At 40.5% G+C, this 25,383-nt stretch overlaps 1 protein-coding gene and 3 non-coding genes across 4 annotated transcripts; 3 read left to right on the top strand and 1 right to left on the bottom strand.

The window, feature by feature from the left end:
* The first annotated feature begins 3,958 nt into the window (after positions 1-3,958).
* On the top strand, positions 3,959-4,040 carry trnas-gcu (transfer RNA serine (anticodon GCU)). Its single transcript has one exon. It is a non-coding gene; the product is annotated as a tRNA-Ser (tRNA).
* A 512-nt stretch (positions 4,041-4,552) lies between these two features.
* Positions 4,553-4,634, top strand: trnas-gcu (transfer RNA serine (anticodon GCU)). The gene has a single exon. It is a non-coding gene; the product is annotated as a tRNA-Ser (tRNA).
* A 3,454-nt stretch (positions 4,635-8,088) lies between these two features.
* trnas-gcu (transfer RNA serine (anticodon GCU)) lies at positions 8,089-8,170 on the top strand. Its single transcript has one exon. It is a non-coding gene; the product is annotated as a tRNA-Ser (tRNA).
* A 12,176-nt stretch (positions 8,171-20,346) lies between these two features.
* On the bottom strand, positions 20,347-23,182 carry arl4d (ADP-ribosylation factor-like 4D). Its single transcript, XM_053341896.1, is given in 4 exon segments — positions 20,347-20,977; positions 21,536-21,581; positions 21,584-21,699; positions 23,169-23,182. Coding segments are annotated over 4 exon segments (807 nt in total).
* Positions 23,183-25,383: the final 2,201 nt, after the last annotated feature.

Below are 25,383 nucleotides of genomic sequence, written 5' to 3' on the forward strand. Positions count from 1 at the left end.
TGAACTGAACAAGCAATGCCCTGTTCCTCACTGCAGAAAGGATCTGATGTTACAAACCTGTTTCCAGCTGATTGAGCAGCTGATCTTCCCCCAACAACCTAGACAGCCCAAACAGATCATACACCTGTAAACCAAAACAACAAAACACACAAAACAATGATAACATTGGGGAACAGGGAGCAGAGCAACTTCTTTATAATAGTCACCACAGTCACCAGATCTCAAACAACTGAACACCTATGGGAGATTTGTCTACCATCATCATCAAATGCTAAATTAGGGAATATCTTTTGGAAGAATTGTGATCATAAGCCATGGCAGAAACACAAAGATGTGGTGAATCTATGATAAGAAGCATTAAAGCTGTTCTGGAGCCTTACAGAGACACTTAAAGTTGTTGTTGAGGTTAAAGTCTATGATCGATATGTAGTTTAGAAGTGTATTTTTGTGAGTTTTGGGGGGGGGGGGCATTTTCCAGAGAATGATCAATAACTGCTTGTTTCAGTATCTTTACAAACTGGCATAGTTTTTATAATGTCCCTGTGTTCAGTAGTGTGACCAAAACTCCAGATTTTTCACACCAAATAATATTAAACATACATCTCTATCTGATATAGTAAATATTAATCTGACGAATTAGCATCAGACCTAGCCAGGTGTGAACATAAAGGGATAATAAGCGATAGTGGATATGATGTGATAAACACTCTACTTCTGTAGTGGTTTGACTTTTTCTGTCCAGAAAGGGCTTCTCATGCACTGTCAGGCCCTTGCTGCTGTCCCTCTGTATGTGTGTGTATGTATGTGTGTGTAACCTTGACAGAGAAAGCTAAGCTTCATTGAGTGCCTGCGAGCACTGTGCTATCTTTAGCTTTTTGTTGAAGCTTTTACCACTGGTCTCCTCCTCCTCTTCCCACTCTTTCTCCTCCTCCACTCCCCTCAGCCCACTCACTGTTGGCTGCACATGCAAACATGCACGCTTACAGTATGCATGCTTGCACACAACCAAAGCACCACCACACACACAGTAACATACATTTGCACACTGCATAACTGTTACTGGGCAGATCAGAGGAAGCAACCTACTTCTGGGATAAAAACATGAGAACGATGTTTGTTTCTTAGTGCTGAGTGAAAGACTGACTCGTGTTCCCTGAGCGGTCCTGATTCCTGCCTGAAGGCAAGATATGCACCATGACTTCACTGGCAGCACAAATGTATTTCTACAGGCCAAAACTGTATTAAATTACCTCAGTAAAACATTTGTAGAATAGAAAACTATCAATAAATAAATTTGCCCCAAACCAAACTCCAGCAATTTAGCAATTAGGATTCATTGGAGGGTAATGGGTCTATATCTCTTCTCCTTGCAGTACATTTACTTTGCATATTGTTTGTGATGGTGTGAAATGTCCTGGTATGTTTTCAGTCAGTTATTTCAGTCTGGTGCACAGCTTGTTCATTTTGTTATCCAATGTCTGACTATTGTTGTTCTGATTCTACAATAATTGTGGCCTAAATAAAAGTAGCTCCTCATTGGGGGAGATTAATTACAACAATGCAATCTTCTTTTCCTAATCAAACATTCCCAAAAATAGCTTGTTTAATCAACTTGGCTAATCAGTTTTAATCATGTTAAATGCTGCCATAACAGCAGCCAAACGGCCTCAGGTTTCACGACCAAACTAATCCAATCAGAGAGGTAGTTCCCATGAGACTTTGGAGTAAACGTGCACAACCTCTTTGTCATGATGTATTTAGAGGTGTTTTGAAACTACTTTTTTACTGGTCACGTTTATGAACCGCACCGTTACACTGGGTGAGATGTTCCTACAGTGTAAAAACATCAGTGTAAAGTCAAGAAATTGTGATATTTAGCTTTTCCTGAACTGTGTTCCTGTGCATGAACGGTGGCGTCTGTTTTACACAGTACTACTCTATGGAGACTGAACACATGATTACAGTTATTAGTCTTTGGAGCCATTTCTAAACAAAGTACTGTGACCAGGGGCGGGCTGGCAATCTGGACATTCCTGCCTGGTTCATCAACCCAAAATTCAGATAAACAGCCAACAGCACGGGGCGCTAATTCGATAATTTGTTTGCCAAGTTTAAAAAAAAAAATTAACAAAGAGGAGTGCATCAGTGGTTGTGATATTAATGGCAAGCAAACAACATAAGGGGAAAGGTGGATGGGGGAAAATTAAAAGAAAGCCAAGTCTTTCGAGACTGATGCATCAAAATGTCAAAAGTTCACAGAGCTTTATGGCTGCAGTAACTGCCGCCACAACAGCAGCAGCAGAAGCAGTAATGCAGTCCTAGACGTCGGCCAAAGCACTGAATTTGTTGAGGACCGGGTGGAAGTCGATCCTGATGATGGCCATTTCTAAGTCCCAGTCTGTCCCTGACTGTGATTGTTAAATTCGTGTCACCCATAGACTGTATAAAAGAAATGGATGGGCCATGGGCGGAGCGGGGAGATTGCTATGGTTGCGAGGGCTGGATCTCGAGGACATTGGGCAATCAACCTGTCAATCACTACGTAGCCACGCCCTAATGCATACCCTGCTTTATCGTCAAATATAAAATCAGGGAGGCCAAAATGTCCCAAATGAACATCATACTGCATTGAAGAAGGCTTTAAACTAGCGATTGAGACCATAAACACATTTTGAAAACGTTTACTGAGGTTAGAAATCAAGTGAGAAGTTGGTGAATTCTCCATTGACTTGTATAGAGACGGTCGCCCCCTGGTGGCCTTTTGATAGAATGCAGTTCTAAGTTACTTCCGCGTTGGCTTAATTTCGGAGGACCAGAACTCCCTGCCTGGTGTCACTCAGTGCAACTATGTGGCTAGTTTTTAATAGTTTTTTGACGACGACTTTATTTTTTGATGACTACTTCATGAGAGGAGGCCACAATACTGACCCGTCTTTGAATAAACTGTGTATAAATGTCACATGGAGGAAACAGAACAGCAGAGAGAAAATAGAGAGAGCTAACCAGTCCGGATATCGGGTTTAGTGGTTAGGTGACCAGCTACAAGAGTTCACCAACCAGCCCTGTGTATGTCATGTGACCAAGTTTATGGCTCCACTTAATAATCACTGCAGCCAGGCGTCTCTGTGCTGGACAGTTGGGTCTCCTTGTCCCGCTCTCTGTCCTGCCATTATTCATGACTTTGATTTGTTTGGGTCCTATCAAAGCTTCATCCAGACCTTTTTTTATCCTGGACCTCCTACACATGTTCAGTAGAAGTAGAAGAAAAAGGTCAAAGTCTTATGGTTTGAATCCCATCCTTGTTGAGTCATGTTCAGTTCAGTCGTCTGTGATCAGGGCTACAAGATAACAAGAAAAGCAACATTGAAAGTCTGAAGGAGGAGAATTAGTTCAAATCGTAGAGCACTGCCTTAGTATATGAGAGGCAGCAGGTTGATCGATACCTGCATTCTCCACAGCACTTTTATATTATATATACGTAATGTTGCCTTGAACTTTATTGTGCACTACAAAAAAAACCAAATCTGTTCAACTAATTCAGAGTTGACATAAAGAGAGGTCTCCACATGTACTATAAGCACTCTGTCAGCATTATTTATCTTCCCACACATCCTTTTTCCCCCTCTCATCTTAATTTTTGCATAAAGTTAATTAAACTTTTCGCTATTATCGAACAACTATTGAACAACTGCCCTTTGAGTAGCAGAGGCAGTTTTTCAGAGTCCACTTCACAATGAAAAGCATCCTGCTGTGTGTCCAGTGTTCACGCCTGTGTGCCTGAACGGACTGTTAGACTGCCAGTTATGATTCAGTCCGTCCACAGAGGTCTCACCTATTCACACGTCCAGCCGTCTGACTCTGACAATTCTCAGGACTATCACGTAACCTGACCTCATAGTGTGTGCACAGGTTGTCCATACAAAAAGATGAATGGATGGACTTTTGGACTCTGTCAACAGACGAGGTGGCCGAGTGGTTAAGGCGATGGACTGCTAATCCATTGTGCTCTGCACGCGTGGGTTCGAATCCCATCCTCGTCGTATAATCTTTACATAGGTTTACTGTGTTTGTCACCGAGCTGAATGGCTCCATCATGAAAGCCTCAATGCACGTCAGTGTCACTGTCAGTCAGTTACCTTCACTGTTTCACGGAACGTCAAAACTAGAGCATCACCAATATATTGGTTAACTTATAATACTTTTTTTTGTAGATATATAGACCACATTTTATGTATATTTGATCTGTCTTCCTAATTCAAGTTTAATATATACATATTTAATTATCTGTGTAGTTTACTGTTTCAGTGTGCTATGTATATTCTTAAACTGTAAAATGTCATGTCTCCATTGCATATTATTGTCTATTTTCCATAAATATTTGGTAACCCAGTTTTTTTATGCTCTGTATATGTAAGATTATTGACCAATATATCGAGATCGAATTTTATTACTCCCTAATATTGGTATCAGCCTTGGCCCCAAAAATCGAGTATCAGTTGAGCCCTGGTCCAAACAGATACGTGATTCGATGGACTGTCAGTCAACACAAGAGGACGAGGTGGCCGAGTGGTTAAGGCGATGGACTGCTAATCCATTGTGCTCTGCACGCGTGGGTTCGAATCCCATCCTCGTCGTAGCATCACTTTAGTCTGCTGTCATCATTAAGGGCCTCAATGCAACAAGATTTAAAGCCGTAACTTCGATTCTTCCAATTAGAAGATCCAATCAAGGAAGTCAAATCAATCCGTGAACAACAGACTAACAATAAGCTCTACTTATTTCTAAGATACCTATAAGGGAACAGAGAGTCCAAAAAGAGGAAGCAATCACAGCTTGTTATATGTGTTGCACCTGTCACAGTAAAACCTGCTTCACCACAGAGATGTGGTTCACAGTCAGTTATGAGAGGAGGCCACAATACTGAAACTGTGTATAAATGTCCTGTAAAGGAAACAGAGCAGCTGAGCGAAAATAGAAGGAAACTCTATTTTGCTGTTTGCTGTGACTGACTAGCGGCTATTGGATTAGCGGTTAATTGGCCAATCATCAAAATCATTAACATTTAATAGCTGTTGGACAACTACGTTCTAAGTCTGGGCACAGAGGAGTAAGACGTATCAGTCAACATCTTATGGTATATACGACACTGCCACACAGTATCACATGTATATTCCTGATTATCTTGTTCCAGCTTTTCAATGATCCAAACCTCAGCCAAATGTTTATGGCTGCATAATTCCATGAAATAGAAATATTCTTGATGTCTTTTGCATCATTTTATACACATTTTCCTTCTCCCAAATTTAGTTTGGCATGGTTGTGATTTCCTCTGTAATTATACAGCTCTAAAGATTGCAGTAAAGTCCAGCTGGTCAGCATGTGACCGCTGTGGGTCAGTGAGGTTTAAATAAAAAACTAAAATAGTGCAAATAGGAAGATAATCCTTTAAGAGCAACCTTGAGATTCTGAGATGTTTGTCTTGAATGTGAATAAATGAAGGTAATCATTTTAATATTACTTCCCTGCATTTGTCATGACACTTGCACATGTACTTGTCATCAGCCGAACAAGTATATATCTCGTCTCCTGATGTGTGAAAATTACCTGATAACTATTCATGCATTCTTAATATCCATTCAATCATGTCAGTGTGAGATTGTCTAATAATAGTCATTTTACACCACAGAATGAGAGTTATTGGTGTCAGCGTGCACCTGTAATTGTATCCTCCTCCTTCCTCTTTCCTCTCCTCTCCTCGCTCTCACTCTCTGTTTTCTGCTTCTGCATTGCGGTGTCTGAAACTGTCAGGAGAGCATATGCACCGAGTGTCACCTGCGGCCTCTGCCTGTCATCTCTGCAGACCACCAGGCACTCGCCGGGTAACACGATACACACATTTCCTCTGTCCTCCTGCTTCACCTTCTGAGCCGTCGTCCCATGACATACACTGAGCTGTAACAGCTGACAGTGATGAGAAAGTACAGCTTTTTGCCCTGTGCTGCTGCTTTTTTTTGCTTGTAGGGACAGAGAATGTGATTTAAATGTCACTCTCATATGGTTAACCCTCACATACTGTTCATATTCTGACTCATAATTAGTCTCCACACCAATTCACATCCATCACTTTGATTAATCCTCCTTTTTAATTAATCATATAAGGAAAAAAAGACACTAAAGTCACTATTTTATGGTCCAGGAGAACATTTTAAAGAATATAATGAATGCAACAGGCCAAATTTGTACATTTGCATATATAAAAATATGTATCAGCTGCACAAAAATGTTAAAAAATGCATTTTATTTCAAATTTTGTATACTGTGGGTCACATTAGGAAAAGTCCAGCTAAAATAAATGTGTATAGGGTGTATTTACATCTCTCACATGTAAAAAAAAATGGGTCAAATCTTCAGATCTTGAACAAGTATGTAAGGGTAAAAAAGATTAAGTCTCATCTTCTTCCTCTTCTTGTTCTTAAATATTAGGATATTCAGTGTATTTTCCAGCTAACCCCCCTGCTGTTTTTCACCCAGCTGTTACAGTCGAAATCACAGTATGTGTGCTTCAACGCAGATAAAGCACAGCTGGTGAATAATGAATGGAATGGCAAATTGTGGCCTTAATACAAGTATCTCCAAGTAAAAGCAAGTGCCACGCTTTAGCCTCAAATCCTCCGCATTTCCCTAAAATTGCAGTGTGCCCTTGACAGAATGACAGGCTATTTAGTCGCATTCAACTGATGCCCGAAGCCTTTTTTTTTTCTGTCGCACTCTCCGAGTTTCCATTCAGGTTTAATAAGTTCCTAATGAAAAGAGGGGAGGCGGAAGCTGTTTAAGTCAATCTCCTCTGCACAGTTACAGATCATTGGATGCTCCATTTAGGGTGATTTAAACGTATGCCATGGGACATATTCCGAAAAGCATTCACACAATGGTTTTCCGTTTACTTTCCTTCCTTTTTTTCTCTTAATGGAAGCTGCAATGTCTCAGGCAACATACAAAAGAAAAGCACACTTGTTCTACCCCCCAACCCCCCCGCCCCTGCCTGGGAATAGCACAACGGTTTCAAGTGTGCACCCTGGTGTCATTGTAAAATAAATAAATAAAAGCTGCATTCTAGTGAGACAAAGTACTGGCACTCTACAGCTCTCTATATTTCACTACGTTGCACCATATGAACAAATAACAATGGAGGGGGCAAGGGGTGTGTGTGTGTGGGGGGGGGGGGGGGTTGATAATGAAAGAGACTGCACCTTCTGTGAGTTTATACCTTTCTTTAATCAACAATGTACAGATGAAATTGACGAGGAAAGGTGGAAGAAAATGTTGAAATTGTGTGATGTGTATGAGTTCTAAGGACCAAGTGGCAACTACCTCAGTTTGAGCCTGAAGCCAATGTGAAAGTACCTTAAAGTGCAATGAAACCAATACTATTACTGCTACTCTATGCTGGCTCCAAATAATCCTTGGCTCCAATTGACTCCCATTCAAAAAGTCAATTTTTTGTTTTTGGTCATTTCATTTGTCATTATGGTCTTAATCTCTAAATCCTGACCCTCTAATAAGTGTGCTTCTGGATCGTGAATAAAACTTGAATGTGTGCCATGTATTAGCTTACGATACCTGCCCAGTTAGCGTTAGCATTAACCTCCTGTGACCCTGCATCCTCATATGGGTTAGGGTTAACTGATTATACTTTTTATATACTTTTTTAATATATATATATATATATATATATATATATAGACCACATTTTATGTATATTTGATCTGTCTTCCTAATTCATGTTTAATATATTTAATTCCCTGTGTAGTTTACTGTTTCAGCGTGCTATGTTTATTCTTAAACTGTAAAATGTCATGTCTCCATTGTATATTATTGTCCATTGTCCATAAGTATTTGGTAACCAAATTTTTTTAAAGCGTGTTTATATATATGCTCTGTATATATAAGATAATCGGCCAATATATCGATATCAGAATTTTTTTACTCCCTAATATTGGTATCAGCCTCGGCCCCAAAAATCGAATATCGGTTGAGCCCTAGTCCAAACAGATACGTGATTAGATGGACTTTCGGTCAGCACGAGTGGACGAGGTGGCCGAGTGGTTAAGGCGATGGACTGCTAATCCATTGTGCTCTGCACGCGTGGGTTCGAATCCCATCCTCGTCGCAGTATCACTTTAGTCTGTGTTTTCAACTGTTGCCATCATTAAGGGCCTCAATCCAATCAAGGAAGTCAAATCAATTCGTGAAACCAATAAGACTACTGCTACTGTATGCTGGCTCCAACTGGCTCCAACTGACTCCCATTCAAAAAGTCAATTTTTTGTTTTTGGACATTTTATTTGTCATTATGGTCTTAATCTCTAAATCCTGAACCTCTAATGAGTGTGCTACTGGATGGTAAATAAAATTTGAATGTCTGCCATGTATTAGCTTACGATACCTGCCCAGTTAGCGTTAGCATTAACCTCATGTGACCCTGCATCCTCATATGGAAACATTACATTTTAGGTTTGCAGGACATAATACTTCATTCTGCTTAACCTTTCCCTTTTTTGTACGCTTTTTTTTTTTATTGTGCCATTTAGTAGCAAAAGCACATTACAGTGTAAATTACAGTGGCAGACATCTTGGCTAAATTAATCAACAGCCAATCCCTAGTCAAAAGTGGACCAGGTACAAAACGTTATCAAATGTTATGGTTTATTTATGCTTAATAATGTTTGTAGTTTGATACGCTGTACAAATTTGACGAATATTAGCAATAGCAACAAGCTACAATCAGGAAGTACTCATTTGAGGACATTGGGACTTAGATAGTTTCATACACTGGTAAATTAATTGTGCTATAAAGTGAAATAAAACCATTGTCCCCACATGAAGACTACTACTTCCTGTTCAAAGACAATGATTACTTTTTTGTACTTATCAGGTCCTACACATCCCAAATATCTAGGAGACATTAAAAGTGCATACCATAACAAAAACTCAGGTCTCAGGAGGTTAACATAGCTAAAGTTAGTAAGTGAGCACACTAATCGGTGTTTCCTGTAAGCCAGTGGTCTCCAACCTTGCTCCAGTCCAGAGACACCTGATTCTAATAATGAACTGAAACAGCTGAAGCTTGTAATGTTATCATCGACATTACATTTTAACCACTGGGCCTTTTCATGCTCAGATGTTAGGAACTGACATTGTAAGAGAAAATAGCAGCCCACATTAGCTAAGGTAGATCTCCCTAATGTCATGATTAGGACATACTTACACAGAGAGCTTAAACAGCTTGTTTAATCACATGTCAAAAATTCTCTTTGTATTTTCATTGTTATGTGCATCGCCACTGAAAAAACTATATTTTTCATCCCATCACCTTTAATTAGACCATAAGGCCATTAAATGTCCCTGTCCTATAAACCTTTACCATTTGTCCTGGACCCAATTCTGATTTCTAATTTCCTAATCGTTTGGCAGAGCATGAGTCTGCACGAGGTGGCGTTACCAACCATTAGCTCTCCTGTCTAGACGGGTGTTAAGGCATTTGTGACCTTGTCTCATTCGGCTGGTGATCCCTGGCAACACTCCCAGTTTTAGATCTTTCTAACAGGATTAAAGCAACGCTGCAGGACTTTGTGGATGTCACCCACGGACACACCAGGTCAGAAAGACATGTGACTAAACTAACAACGAAGCCCGGCCCCAGTGGTGTGATCTACAGCGATGTTACATAAGAGAGAGGGTTAAGTGAGGACTCGATCTTTAGTTTTATTCTCGCCACACAAGGGAAACAGTGAAATGTTAAAGCAGGGCTTCATCCTGTCAACATAGATCTAGTGGATATTATGAGATTAACACGCAATACAAAACACACTGCTAAGAAAGACCTTCCTGTCGTCCTCCCGGGTCAAATTGACCCCATCTGTTTTGACTGTTCCTTCCTTCCTCCCTTCATTCTCTCTTTCTTTCCTCCCCATACCTTCCTCCCTTCCTTCTTTTCCTCTGTCCTTCATTCATTCCTTCCTTCCTTCCTTCCTTCCTCCCTCCTTCTCTCTTTCCTTCCTCCCTGTTACGACCCCGATTATGTCTAGGAGTACGCACCATGAGGTCTATCTAAACACCACCTCAGCCGTTCATTTTCATTTGGTCGCAAAATAATGGAGTTTGAGCCATCAGCAGAATGGCTTAGTACAGGTGCTAACGGGACCACAAGTGTATCTGGTAAATGACCCCACTAATAACGCCTGGATTGTTATCAGACTTCTACAGTAGTACTAATAAGGTCTTTACTCATAAATCCATGCATTGGAAAGTTTGTAAGTACACCAGGAGTTTATTAAAATAACACCTAGCTGATGGCTTTTACTCTGCTGCTACTGCTAAAGCTGTAAACATCTCGCGAGATCCCGCACAGATCTCTAGATGTGCTGTGCGGGATCTCACGATATTTCAACAATGTTTACAGCTTTAGCAGTAGCAGCAGAGTAAAAGCCATCACTTCAAGGTGACAGGAGCCAAAATGGTTTCAGATAGAGCCTAAACTGATTGGGGCTGCATAAAAGACAATATAAATTAAATATATGAGTTTTATTAACTATAAATCATGCATCAGATACATCAATAGGAGCTCCAGAATAAAAATATGCATCTGGAAATATGCACTATACATCCACTTTAATATAACCATATCTTAAAGTATGACACTACAGTCAGGAGATAGAGCCAAGCTAACTGTTTCCAGGCTTTATGTTAAGCTAAGTAAACCAAAACAGCTGATAGCCATAATGTCATACTTAACAGACAGACATGAGAGTGCGGTTAATTTTCTCATCTCACGAAGAGGTCGTATAAACATATCTCACAAGAGAGAATAATGAGAAAAAGCTTGAATTTCATATGTTGTTTAAATTTTTAGATGACAGTGGTTCACAGAATAATAACGTAAATAATAACATTTTAGAGAAACTGATCTTTCCAAAAAACTGTTTTATTCTTCTTTTGGTAATTTTCTACTTTTAGGAGCATGAGCAATAATAATAAACTGTAACAAAATAGAGCTCCAGCCTCTCAAACAAGCTGATGAAGTGCAGATCACACCAGTTAAAGCCAAAAAACATGAGCAAATGGAAAATGTGTTGAATCATTTTACAGCCAGCTGCTTTTTGTAAGCTTAAAAATAATTTGATCCCACATTAATAAAGATCAGCGTGAATGAAATGACCACATCTCCTTATGGGAATGAAGTCATCATAGTCGTACCAGCATTGATGGTTAGGGTTGTCCTGTGTAGTCATGGACATTGAAGAGCTGGGATTTTACTGCTGACACTCTCCTTGTAGCAGAGTTTTTATCCAAGCATGATGTCTATTCTGAACTACCCCGGTTTTGGAGAGGTGACGTGACACTTTGGCCAACTTCAGACCCTCAAACAGTGAAATCTTTGATGGCATAACGTGAAAAAGCAACAAAGGGAATGCCGTGATGGTTTGTGACAGACTGGGATGAACAAAAAGGCCACTATGGGTGCCTCATTTGGGAGACCGAGCTGCAAATTCCAGATCTGATCCGCATGGGTTCCTCTACACAACCTTGGTCAAGATTCCTCTGGGTTCTTCTCTCCGCAGTACAGTTTTCAGTTCAGAGAGAAGTTACAACCAAAGATAACTAAGATAGACTTCTTTGATACGTGCAATTTTACCAGGAAAATTAATAATTAACCCTTTCATAGTGTTCAAGGTAGAATTTGACCCATTTTTACGCAATACTCGCATCATTTTTTAAATTTTTGTGCTGCTTATACACATTTTTGTCTGTGAAAATGTCCAAATATATATATAATATTCTATGAAATGTTCTACTGGATCATAAAATAGTGATTTTAAATGTCTTTTTTTCCCATAAATAATGACTGATGGGGAATTTATGAATGTGAATTGGATTAGAGACTGATTATTTAGTCAGAATATGAACAGTATGTGAGGATTAATGATCATTTTCAACATTATTTAGCCTTTGTTACTATATGGAGTACACTTTTTCACATTTAAACTTCATTGCATGTGTCAAAATTAATAATAATGTATTGAAAACTCTTCTTGTGGCATTTTGACTTAGCTTTATTAAATATTGTATGTTAAATGTGGGTGATGAAGTGTGGCTATTTGAAATGCATTGAAAGGAAGTGCTGAGAATCATATGGACAATTTGAGCATCTTCATCTCCATGGCAACTGAGCAAACTCGTTCAGCTGATGAGGATTGTGTGATATATGACGGAAAGCTCCAGAACAAAATAGACTTTGAGTTGAAATTGCTTTTTAAACTGCTGATTCAGAGGCAAAATCGAACTGTAAAGCTCAAAATGACAAAAATAATTGATTGGTGGAAGATTATATTTTCTCCAAACAGATTTATAAGGCTGTTTTTTCTCTTTTAGCAAGTGACAATAGGAACAGTGACACCAGAGAGAGAGAGAGAGGACCTGGATATGCATGACCAATCACTCTGACTGTGGTGACAGAGGTTCTTCAGTAACGTGATCATCGCAACAAGCCGAGAGAGAAAAACCTTCCCAACACACAAAGGGTCAGTCCAGTTTGTTTTGCCATGAGCACCACATCTCACGTGCACTCTCACTCCCACGTGCGCCTCCTGTCTTTTACAAGGCTGGAAAAAAAACCAAAAAAAAACAACCCAAAAACACTGCAGCTGGTCCTGCATCCAGCGGAGAGCCGGAGCACAGGGGGTCCCACATTTGATGGAGCCCATGCAGGACACAGTGTCAACAAAAAGCCTCGGAGATAGAGAGGTTTGCAGTAGATTGAGTCATCTTCTTCTTTCAGACACAGCTGGAGTGGGTTCATTAAATTTAAAAAGGTGCAAGTTGTCCTAAATCTAAGTTGGGGAGACATTAGCTGCGTCTGAAATCACTCCCTCTTTTTTTCATGGCTCACATTTTGACCTGACACAGTGTGAAAAGCACAGGTGTTGCTAACAACATGAACAATGGCTCCTTTCTATTCAGGTGCTCCATTAAGTTGTGACAGTGTGACTTTGAGCCAGCATGCACAATATCAGCACCCTAAAACCAAAACAGCTAATTATAATTAACATTCAGCCATCATTTTAGTATTTACACCTTTGTTTTTCCTATTGTGACATGTTTTCTAACATCATAAATATTCAATAGTTTACTAAATAGTGACTTATAAATTGAGATGATTTTGTTCCATCCTTCTTTTTAACTGTTCCTTCCTTCCTCCCTCCTTCTCTCTTTCTTTTCTCCCCCTACCTTCATCCCTTCCTTCTTTTCCTCTGTCCTTCATTCCTTAATTCCTTCCTTCTTCCCTCCTTCCTTCCTTCCTTCCCACCTTCCTTCCTCCTTCCTTTCCTTCCTTCTTCCTGCCTTCCTTCCTTTCTTCCAACCTTCCTTCCTCCCTTCTTTCCTTCCTTCCTTCCTTCCTTCCTCCCTTCCTTCCTTCCTTCCCGCCTTCCTTCCTCCCTCCCTCCTTTCCTTCCTTCTTTCTTCTTTTATTCCTCCCTTCCTTCCTTCCTATCTAAGGGAAAGCATTATATTACACAGACTGTATACCTATATGCACATAGTTGATGCTTAATAGATTATCCATCTATTAAGAATTTTGTCATATAGTTTTTTCAGCAGATTTTGAGGGCTCTTTATATATGCACATGCTTAAAAGATTATCCATCCATCAATCATTTTGTTTTTCCATGCTTTATGTCTGTAATCTTAAACTATTCTGCACACACAACATCTCTCCTATGTTGCTTTTTTCCCAATTTTTCCATCTTATATTGATTTTGAGGGGAGTTTTTCCTTATCTGAATCAAAGCTCTAAGTATAGAGGATGTTGTATGTTGTACAGATATCGGCAAATGTGTGATATTGAGTTATAGGAATAAACAAATGACTTGACTTGACTTTGAGATACTCAAATAAAAAGGTGAAAAGTAAATATAGTGTAAATAGTAGCATATAGGGGTTGAGTTTGTATAGTCAGTGTCTTTATGGTGCAGCTGATTGCATGGCCTAAGATACTATTGTGCATTTTTTTTCACTGCTGCAACAGAGAACAGTGGAAATAATGAAGTTTCTAAAAGCAGTGTTTTGTTCAAAATAAAGAAAATGATGTTCAATTAAAATGTATGCAGTGTTATCTTATCTGTTCCTGCAGCAGCTTTGTCGACTGCTGCAGCTGTGATCTGTCTTCACCTGTGGCAATTACACTGTATACGCCTCACTCTATCACATTAAATCATTCTATCACTGAAACAAACCATATAATTCCCGCATCAGCACATTCCCAGATCCGCCCACAGACAGGGTGACACAAATATAAATACCTCTGATCTCCATGCAGCACCTCACGGAACGTCTGCACCGCGGCAATCTGGGTTGCAGCTCAGCTTTCTGTCTGCTTTTAAACAACAGTAATAGTCTGGATTAACATGAGCTGCTGTTTAGTGGCCGCTGGGCTCTGCTCATGTAGTACACCCCACTAGCTGGCAAACGCCAGATGGGTTCCTGGGTAATCCCAGTGTGGGATCAGAGGTGGCGGTGACTGTGAAGCTACGATGGATTAATGCTGCCACATTAGAACAAAACATCATCAAACCTTTTTTTATATTTTGAAGGTCTTTGAAGTTCCAGATTTCTTTAACCTTAGTGTCATCCTTCTGGGTCAAATTGACCCCATCTGTTTTGACTGTTCCTTCTTTCCTCCCTTTCTTTCTTCCTTCCTTCCTTCCTTCCTTCCTTCCTTCCACCCTCCCTCCCTCCCTCCCTCCTTTCCTTCCTTCTTCCTTCCTTCTTCTTCCCTTCCTTCCTCCCTTTCTTCCTCCTTCCTTTCCTTCCTTCTTTCTCCCTCCCACCTTTCCTTCATTCTTCCTCCCTTTCTTCCTTCCTTCCCGTCTTCCTTCATCCTTCCTTTCCTTCATTCTTCCTCCCTCCCTCCTTTCCTTCCTTCTTTCCTTCCTTCCTCCCTCCTTTCCTTCCTTCTTCCTCCCTCCTTTCCTTCCTTCTCCCTCCCTTCCTTCCTCCCTTCCTTCCTTCCTTTCCTCCCTTCCTTCCTCCCTCCTTTCCTTCCTTCTCCCTCCCTCCCTCCTTTCCTGCCTTCCTTCCTTCCTTATTCCCTCCTTTCCTTCCTTCTTTCTTCCTCCCTTCCTTCCTTGACTTGAGGACAATAGGAGGTATAAAAAAAAAAAGCCTCGATCATGCATCACTGTGCCTCAAGAGAGCAAAAGTGACTGAATTTTAACCTTTTAAGGCTTGATGTGTCGGAGGGGGTAAAACATGAAATCATCCATGAAGTCATATTCATCTTCACCCCCCCTGCAGCTGAGCAAGTGAAATGTTTGGAAAAGTTTAGCCGCAAAGTTTTAAATCGCAGTAAATATGCCGCCCGTAATTTCCTCACAGCTCCCTTGAGTAATGAATCATCCTTGACTAGAAGTCTGCAGAGAAAAAGTAGTGTATTTATGAATATGAATAAATGCCCCCAGAAGTGATATCCTTTATTCACATGAAACAGATTACATGCACTGTGTCTCCGCCAATGGCAGCAGATGAATAAAACAGATGATTGTATCCATATGTTTTGGAGCAGGGTCATCTCGGAGGTAAAGGCGATTTGATACAAATACTCAAACACAGGAGCCCCACCCACTGTGACATTGTCTTTTTCATCACTAAGAGAGAAAAGAAATACGGCCTCAGTGTTTGTTCTTTTTTCACTTATAGCCCCCCGGGGGTGAAAGAGTGCGCTACGTGTTGAAGTCAAGCTTCAGTTTTCCCTCTCGCAATCCCTTTTCTCAGTCCATTCAATCCTACGGGCTCGGCTCTAAATGGAGGCCAAGTGGCAGTTTTACGACGTTTGGAGAATAAAAAGCTAAAGAAACTAATCCAGCCCTCCCACAAACGCTGTCCCTTCTGAACCCTCGGCAGGGCCTTCACTCTGTAATGCGCCTTATACTAACAACCAAACACACACACACACACACACACACACACACATACACACACATATCCACAGCAATGTCAACCAGGTCGACTTCCTGGAAATGCTGTTGGTGTGAAATTTGAGATATTTTCATAGTGATTGATCAATACGAGCAAAGACAAAGAGCAAAGGCAAACAAAAGGGAGGCTGTCATGAGCTTTAAAAGTAAAAAAAAATAAAAATAAAATAAAATGCAGACAGCGATAAAGAGAGAGAAGAAAAACAGAAAGATTGGAAAAGAAAAGACAGACAGTGAGATGTGGTGATCCGAGGATTCCAGTATTGATCAGAGCTTCTTTTCTAATCTCCCTGCCCCCTCAGTAACCTCAGCTGGATTGGACATCCAGCCACAAAAAGCAATTTGACCCCCACCGCTGCCCTCACAGGTCACCCTTTAGTGACTACAGACTTTCAGGTTGCCATAGCGATATAAAATTATGTCTATGGCCCCGGTTGGAGGTTTTAAGAGGCTCTGGTTTGAGCTCCTGGCACCCCCGTTGTTTTTTCATCATAAGGACCATAAAGAGACTGTAACAGAGAATTATGGCTGTGCTGTTGTTTATCTGGGGTTTATTTTATTTTACTACTTTTTTACAACTGCTGCTCACTTACTGGTTTTAAGGAGAGGAGCTTAGCCTGGTTAGTGGTTTGGTTATGAAAGACTGAAATATCTTAACAACTATTTGATGGTTTGCCATGAAGATTTAAGCAGATATTTGTGTTTCCAAGAGGATGGAGCCTAAAAAAATGTATTTCCTCTCCTCTCTGACTCTTTCCTCCTCTACTCTCCGCTACTGTGAGGTTTACATCAGTGGTTACAGTATCAATCAAGTTTGGTTCACCTCAGGATGAATTGTAATGACCTCACGTCACGAGAGCTAAAACGATTAGTCAATGAATTGATTAGTTGATCAATAGAACACTAATCTGCAACTATCTGAAAAGCAGTTAATCAATTTAGCTTTTGCTGTTGGCAGCTTCTCAAATGTGAATATTTAAAGCTTTTTTTTGTTATATATGGTGTTAAATTGAATATTTTAAAGCTTTCTAACTGTTGATCAGACAATAAAATATTTGAAGATGGCACCACATGCTCTAAAAAAAAACAATTTTCTTACATTTTATTGTCAAAATGAATAATCGATTATTTGAGAAAATAATTAACAGATTTATTGATAATGAAAATGTATTCGTTGTGACCCAAAACCAGGGGAGTCAAACTCATTTTCATTCAAGGGCCACATACGACCCGATTTGATCTCATGTGGGCTGGACCACTAAAAGGAAGGAAGGACGGAAGGAAAAGAAGGAAGAGAAGGATGAGAATACAGGAAGGAAAGATGGAAGGACGAAAGGGAGGAAGAAAAGATGGAAGGAAGGAAGAAAGGGAGCAAGGACAGATGGAAGGAAGAGAAGAGAAGACAAGAAGGAAGGAAGGGAAGAAGGACAGATGGAAGGAAGGAAGGAAGGAAAAGAAGATCGGAAGGAAGGAAGGAAGAAATAAAGAAAGGAAGGAAGGAAGGACAGACAGAAGAAAGGAAAAGAGGAAGAAGCAAAAACTGGGACCTCTCGGCGGGCCGGTTCTGGCCCATGGGCTGCATGTTTGACACCCCTGCCCTAAACCTTTATTTGATGGCTGAGTTGTTCTTTAGCAAATAAAATGTAATTTGTCAAATACTTTAGTTTAAGACCAAATATCTGCAAAACAGCCTCAACTGTACTTTATGTTTCATATTAATTAGGAAATATTGACATGCTAACGTCCTAAACCACGATTGTGATCATTTTAAACACAAACATCAGCATGTTAGAGCATGTTAGCACGCTAATGTTATCATACCACTTAAAACACCCCTTACTTAAAGCACAGCCTCACATAGACATTAGCATGACTGCATCCTTCTAGTCTTATTAATACCATTTTGCAGTTGGTGTCCCTTTGCTGTCATTACATTAAGAACAGGGAGAAACATTCATGGCCTTGGGTTTACTGATGGGAATCTTTGTTTTTTGAAGCCTGCTGCCGAGCCTGCTTCTGATTTATGTCACCTAGTTCCTGGGATACACCTGTTATGTGTGATTCCTCCGTCTAATCCCTGACACCTAATCCCCAAGGTTTCCCTCTGCGTGTTTCTTGTCAGTTACCATTACACCTGAGAAGAAGCAGGAGAGAGAGAGAGAGAGAGAGAGAGAGAGAGAGAGAGAGAGAGAGAGAGAGAGAGAGAGAGAGAGAGAGAGAGAGAGAGAGAGAGAGAGAGAGAGAGAGAGAGAGAGAGAGAGAGAGAGAGAGAGAGAGAGAGAGAGAGAGAGAGAGAGAGAGAGAGAGAGAGAGAGAGAGGAGAAAGAGAGAAAGAGAGAGAGACGTACATGCAGCCCCCCCCCCCCCTCCGCTGGATGGATCTTGGCACCGATTCAGGAAATCAATCAAGTGTGCACAATGCCACCTTTTCTGAGCTACAATACAGCAACTTTATTCTAGGTAGAGAATCTAATGCACGGAGCGTTTGGGTGGGTTTTTGATGCCTCCACATGCCCACAGTGTCTCAGCTGTTGGAAAAAAAAAAACCTGCATCATGATGCTAATTTATTCAGAGACCAGCTGTTGTGTCAAGATGATTCTGCAAAAGACATCCTTGAAAGTTTTTAATGAGCTCACCGTTGTGAATAATGGGGACGACGAGGTCACACAAGTCAAGATGGGCGTGCTCGCTTGTGTGTGCGTGTGTGTGTGCGTGTGCAGCTTTTCACATGTGCATGCATTTACGTGCAATCTCTGCAACGTCTTGACATTCAGCGTTTAAGATTGCCTCAGCCCCCGAGGCTCCTGAGAGATGAGAGTCTTTATCTCATCATGTCATGCAAGACAAACACACAGCAGGAGCATTCACACACTTCCACACTCTGACAGAATAAAGGTCGATGATGTTTGACCTGCACGTTGAACCTCGTATTTGATGCATAAATATCACATATGAGTGGCAACTTAAGTGGGAAAGCAAGTGGATTAAAAGCCTTTATCGAGTTACAGAATCTCCACAAATAGGTTTTTTGACTGGTCATAAATTGGTACATGACACATGACAAATCAAATGTTCTGATAACCTTTAAAAGGAAACTGTAAATGCATTAACAGCCACTGCCTGTGTCCTGTAAACATCAGTATAGTGAAATAACATAAAGAAATGCAAGTCATTCCTATCGCTGTTTGATCTCTCACATATTTTCATCTCTTGAATGTATGAAAATATGTTTTGCACCAGCCGTTACAGTCAGCAGGAGAAGTGAAATCAGCTTTGTTTGCATTTGAAACACCAGGGACCCTTTTCTATTATTCTAGCTGCATGTATACCTGCAGTGATATTATTTCTTGAAAAGCAGCAAGAGGCGCAGAGGAGAGGACCCCCCTCTCCCCTCCCTACGCCTGACAGCCTCCTTTGCTGATTCAACCATGAATAAGGGGGAAAGGTCACAGCTCAAGGCTTCAAAATTTGGATGGAAGTCAAGAAATATCTGACGTACAGCTTTTAAAAGTCAAAAACAAATCTTTTTTTTAACCAAAACTTGAAGTACAACGATACCAAAGAGGGTTCTGTACAGTGCTTTGATTTATTAATTCTTCAGAGTTACAAAAATGTACAATTTGTATAAACACTATTGTTATAGGAACTGAAACTTAACCTCTGTGGCCATGAGGGGAATGCACTTTGGATTATTATTGAATGGCAATGAAACTAAATATCAGCTGGTGCTTCACCGCTTTCATTTCATATCATTTACACACAAAAAAAAAAAAAAAAAACACACACACAAAAAACCCAGAAGTCTTCATCTGCAGCACAAACACAAAAATGTGGAGAGTAAATATTTCGGGGTAAGCATTCATACATTACAGAATCTGGGCGAGCCAGTCAACGAATATATAAAGACATTTTTCAGTTTTTTTTTAATACTTTTCTTCACCAAATATCTGCTGCATGGATGTAAATGAGTTCATGTATTAGTCCTACATTTACCAGGCAAATGCCTTGTTAGAAATCCTCTTTAAAACAAGTGTAGAAAAGCACTTAGGGAAGACTAATGCTATCAAGGTTTTCTTTCAATCTATAGCTCAAGCTTTCAAAGGGCAGCTGCACGATTGTGTAAAAAGTATACGTCAATACTGCTTCAATTATTATTCCCAAATCCATTTCTCCTGACCCGGGGGCCGTGTGTAATTGTTGTTTTGTTGGCACAAATCGCTCTCCCATTAAAAAGGAACCATTAAGCCTGGAAGTGTCTCAACAGTGGATAAATCTCCTCAGGTTATATATCCACATTGTGATCTGAGGGGTTCATCTTCTCCTGTTTTTGTTGTGTTTCACCATCTTCTTCCTCTTTAAGATCATCTCGTAAAGTTTCTCCAGACCCGGTTGGACTCCCTGACCATCCACGGCGCTGCAGCTCTGCACGTGATGCAGCGTGTACATGCTCAGTTCGTGAACGGAGAGCAGCTTCTCCACCTCGGTGACAGACAAAGCCGAATCCAGGTCCTGTTTGTTGGCCAGGATCAACACTGGGACGCCCTGGTTCTCTGAGGTGCGGGTGATCTTATGGAGCTCCACTTTGGCTTCTTCCATACGCTCTAGCTCAGTGGAGTCCACCACAAACACCATCCCGTCTGTCCTGCGGGTGTAAGATTTCCACAGAGGACGCAGCTTCTCCTGACCGCCAACATCCCACACCTGGAAGGCTATCGACCGAGAAGCCCCCACAGCTACTTTAATCTTCTCTGTGTTGAAGCCCTTGGTGGGGATCGTGTTCACAAACTCCTTCAGTTTCAGCCTATAGAGCAGAGAGGTTTTGCCAGCTGAGTCGAGCCCGATAACCACCACGTGCAGAGAGTGGAAGTTTGGCAGGAACGGTGTGTTGGGAGCGATATCAGTCAGCTGGTTCCCCATGATTCCTGCCAGCAATTCACACCTACTTGAGGTGAGGTGACAAATTCCTGATATAATCCTTTTTTTCAGTAGATTGGCATTTGCTCCCTGTCCTCAGAGGCAGATGGAACAGATGGTCTGGAGACCTTATCAAAACACACACAGAGATAGAGGGTTAACATTTAATAAGAAGACAATGAGTGCTGAGAGGAATGTTTGTTTGCCAATCCTAGTGTTGCATCACAGTGTCACCTGACCGATACTTAGGAGACATTAGGTTAATTAGTGATGATTATCTCTGGAAGCACATTTGAAAAGTGCTTGATGAGATTTCATCCCCCGTCAAAGTGGTACAGTAGTTCCTGTTGTGTTCACAGCTGGGATTTATCACATTACTAAAAAAAAAATCTACATTAATTTCATCCATGGCTGCATTCGTCTAATTCAGTCACTTCAAATTCTCATTTTGATTATACTAAAAACAATAAACGACTTCTCGGTTTCAGTGTCACATCAATAGAGACACACACAACAGGTTAATTGGGCGGCTGAGGTTATCTAGATTCTTATTTGCCTCGGCTAATCCTCTTAAGACTGCTTAAACCTGAAAGGCTTTTCTTAGGGCAGATTGATTTCAATGCAGTGGATGGATATGTATTCACTGGTACACTCTGCCAACTGTCTATGAAGACTGCTGCAGCAGCACTAATCCGGTTGTTGTTGACATCCTGATACTCATTAAACAGGAAAAAAACAGCTGCCTTTGGACTGTGTACATCCCCAGGAAGACATTATCTACTTATGAGCACAAATATTCTAATACAAGTGCATATTATATTGTAATGTAATGCAATGGTTATAATTTCAAGAGGCAGAATGCACAGTCATGTTACCGAATTGATGTTTTTAGTTTCTTGATTTTTATCTGAAATAGCTCCACTGGGAATAATCTCCTTTAGTTTCCTCTCCTGCATGCATCCATCCACATCCATCTATTTAAAAAAATATATATATCATGATGTTTTAATTATGCAAATAAATGTGCAAATAAATCAGAAACTTCACCAAACGACATTAATATTAACTTTTAAGGGATTCACTAACAGAGAAAACAACGGTGTTAATATAAAATCTATGCAATGCACATACTATAAAAAAGATAAGGAAAGCCCTTCTCCTCCTCCTCCGTGTATATGTAAAAACATCTCTACCTTCTACACGCGCTCCGGAAGCATCATCCACAAGCGATAAACACATCCATGGCTGACTTGTCAACATCTGATGTTTGTCCCGGTGGTCAGATCCTCTTCTCTCTGCTCTTCTCCTCCTCCAGCAGCACTGAGGGACTCCACAGAGAGAGAGTGAGGGAGAGAGAGAGAGAGAGAGAGAGAGAGAGAGAGAGGCACAGCACCTAAAGCCGCTGTGACGTCACGGCCACCTGGATTCTGCAGCTCTCCGCCCCCTGCAGGTACAGAGATGAACTGCACAGTCCCTTACACCTTAAATGAGATTAAACAGTATCTCTTGCTGTTGTGATAGTGTTGTGGTCTGACTTTTAATTGGATTTTAAGATTTATTTTGAGATGGGCATTTTTACTAAAGAAAATGGTTTGTAATTCACATTCAATAATCCTAAATTCTCCAGACAAACTGATCTAAACATTTATCTAACCTGACTAAATCTAAAAAAAAAAAACTGTAATCAGAAATTAACCCAAACTTCATTTATACTTGTGTGTTCATATATTGTCATTTTTGTTGTTTATCTTATCTTTTTTTCACACTGCTGCCATGAAAAACAAGTTAGTTATTTCAAATTTATTTTATTTTATTTAAATTATAAATTGTTTATTTATTATCATTATTTACTTATTTATACATTATTTTTTATTTAACTTCATTTATTTTTTGTTGTTGATAGATTTACCAATTTAAATTCTGATATCTTGATTTAAATGTCTTAAATACCTTAGTGGATTAATATGACTTTGAGAGTAAGAAAAAAAACAGATTTTCCTGTGCAAATATTATTTTTCATATTTATATACTATATATTTACCTTTCACATGTACTTTCTTAGCAATCAATCATGCAATAGCCACAATTCACACCACATCTGCACTAACATCACATAGCTTGCCCACATTATCAGTCCAACAAAGCATTGGCTCCACCTGGTGTCCGTTCACAAGGATTTCAGGAGCAAACCATGAGGTAAAAGTAAAAGTGCCACTAACCAAACAGACTGCATGACTACATACCTGTGGCATTAATACCCTTTATTATGAAGTGCTTGTAGAGACTGGTGCTGAAATACATCAAGGCTGCTCTCCCAACCACTCTGGACAATATGCTTAAAGAACCAACAGATCAACAGACGATGCCATCTCCACTCTCCTGCACTCTCCCACAGTCAGTCAAGACGGGCCTCCACCACTCCTCTTCCCTGTCTCTCAGTACAGGTGTCCTGAGTCCCTTCCTGTACTAGAGCTGGGCAATTCATCGAAAAATAACCGAAACCGATATTTAGAAACTCTAATCGACTTAGTCTTGCTCATGTCAATTAATCGTGGTGTTCACTGTTGCCATGACAGCAAAGGTTGCATATCTTTAAGGAATTTGAAAACTTGTCTCCAGTGATCATTTTAACCCAAACCATGATCTTTACATAGTTCTAATCAAGTAAACTAGACATTAACCACAGCGTCACACCTTAAATCATCTTTATTTTCACTCCCTAAAGATAATCATGTGTGAGGGCAGCAGTGTAAAATGCAAAATGAAAAAAAGAAACTGTGAAAATACCTAATTGTTCATCAAGGCTGGAGATAATCGTTCATTAATCGTAATCGGGGTCAAAAGTTCAATTAATCATGATTTTGATTTTTGCCATAATCGCCCAGCCCTACTCTATTCACACCTGACTGTACGCCCACCTACCCACAACACCAATGTCATCCTTAAATTTGCTGATAACGCAACAGTGGTTGGTCTTGATCAGAAGAGGAGACGAGACGGCACACAGGGAGAAGGTCCAGAGGTTAACAGACTGGTGTGCAGTTAACAACTTGGCTCTAAACACCAAGAAAACCAAAGAGCTCATTGTTGACTTTAGGAGGAGGAAGGATGATCAAAAGCCTCTGGTGATTAATGGGGGGGGGGGCACACATATCTCGGAGGACCTCACATGGAAGCATAACACCGACTCTCTGATCGGGAAGGCACAGCAGCGACTCCACTTCCTGATATTTCTCAAGAAGGTCAATCTGTCACAACATCGGCTCGTGTCCTTCTATCGCCGTTCCATTGAGAGCGTCCTGACCTACAACATCCTGGTGCGGTACAGCAGCAGCTCAAAAAAGGCCCTGCAGATAGTTGCAGAGAGTAATTAAAGCTGCACTGAATATAACCAACACACACCTACCTGCTTTGAAAGACATCTTCACCTCTCGCTGCCTCCAGAAAGAAAGCAACAGATATTTTGAAAGACTCGTCTCACCCTGCACACCATCTGTTAGACCTCCTGCACTCAGGCTGATGATGCAGGACAATAAACCTTCCTGTTGTCCTCAAGTCAAGAAAGGAAGGGAGGAAGGAAGGATGGAAGGAAGAAGGAAGGAAGGGAGGGAGGAAGGAAGGAAGGATGGAAGGGAGGAAAGTAAAGAAGGAAGGAAGGAAGGAAGGAAGGACGGAGGAGAGATGGGAGGAAGGAAGGTAGGAGGGAGGGAGGAAAGAAGGAAGGAGGGAGGGAGGGAGGGAGGGAGAAAGGAAAGGAGGAAGGGAGGAAGGAAGGAAAAAAGGACAGAGGAAAGAAGGAAGGGAGGAAGGTAGGGGGAGGAAAGAAAGAGAGAATGAGGAAGGGAAGGAAAGAAGGAAGGGAGGGAGGAAAGAAGGGAGGAGGAAGGAAAGAAGGAAGGGAGGAAAGAAGGAACAGTCAAAACAGACAGTTCAACAGTTTTCACCCAAAGGCCATCACTACACTGAATACTAGCATGAAATCATCCAGATAAATGAATAATTGTCCCATAATATTAGTTATTAGTTAGTCACCTTTAGTGTTTGTAATTTAAGTGATGGGGGACAAAATCTGCAGTCCTCATTTCTCGAATAAATACATTCACAAGTTTATCTAAAGTAAATATGAGGCTTCTGTCATCAAAATAAAGTGGTTATCTTCTGATGTTATAGTCTTTTTTTGGCACTAAAATGGCTCAAATTTACTATATTTGGAATACATCCACCACATATTTTCTTTGACTACTATGAATAGGGGGCAATTGTTACGAGCAGTTTTGATGCGAACAATTCCTTCACTTTTTAACCAGACTTAATGAAGTATCTGATTTAATTATTTGTGTGTAAATCAAATAAAAACATTAACTGCCATCTGTAAATGAACCTTAAATGTTTAATAAAGTGCAAATTACAAAACGACAAGATCATCACAGATTC

Source organism: Scomber japonicus, chromosome 20 (genome assembly GCF_027409825.1).
Source record: "Scomber japonicus isolate fScoJap1 chromosome 20, fScoJap1.pri, whole genome shotgun sequence".
In the NCBI taxonomy this organism is placed as follows: domain Eukaryota; kingdom Metazoa; phylum Chordata; class Actinopteri; order Scombriformes; family Scombridae; genus Scomber; species Scomber japonicus.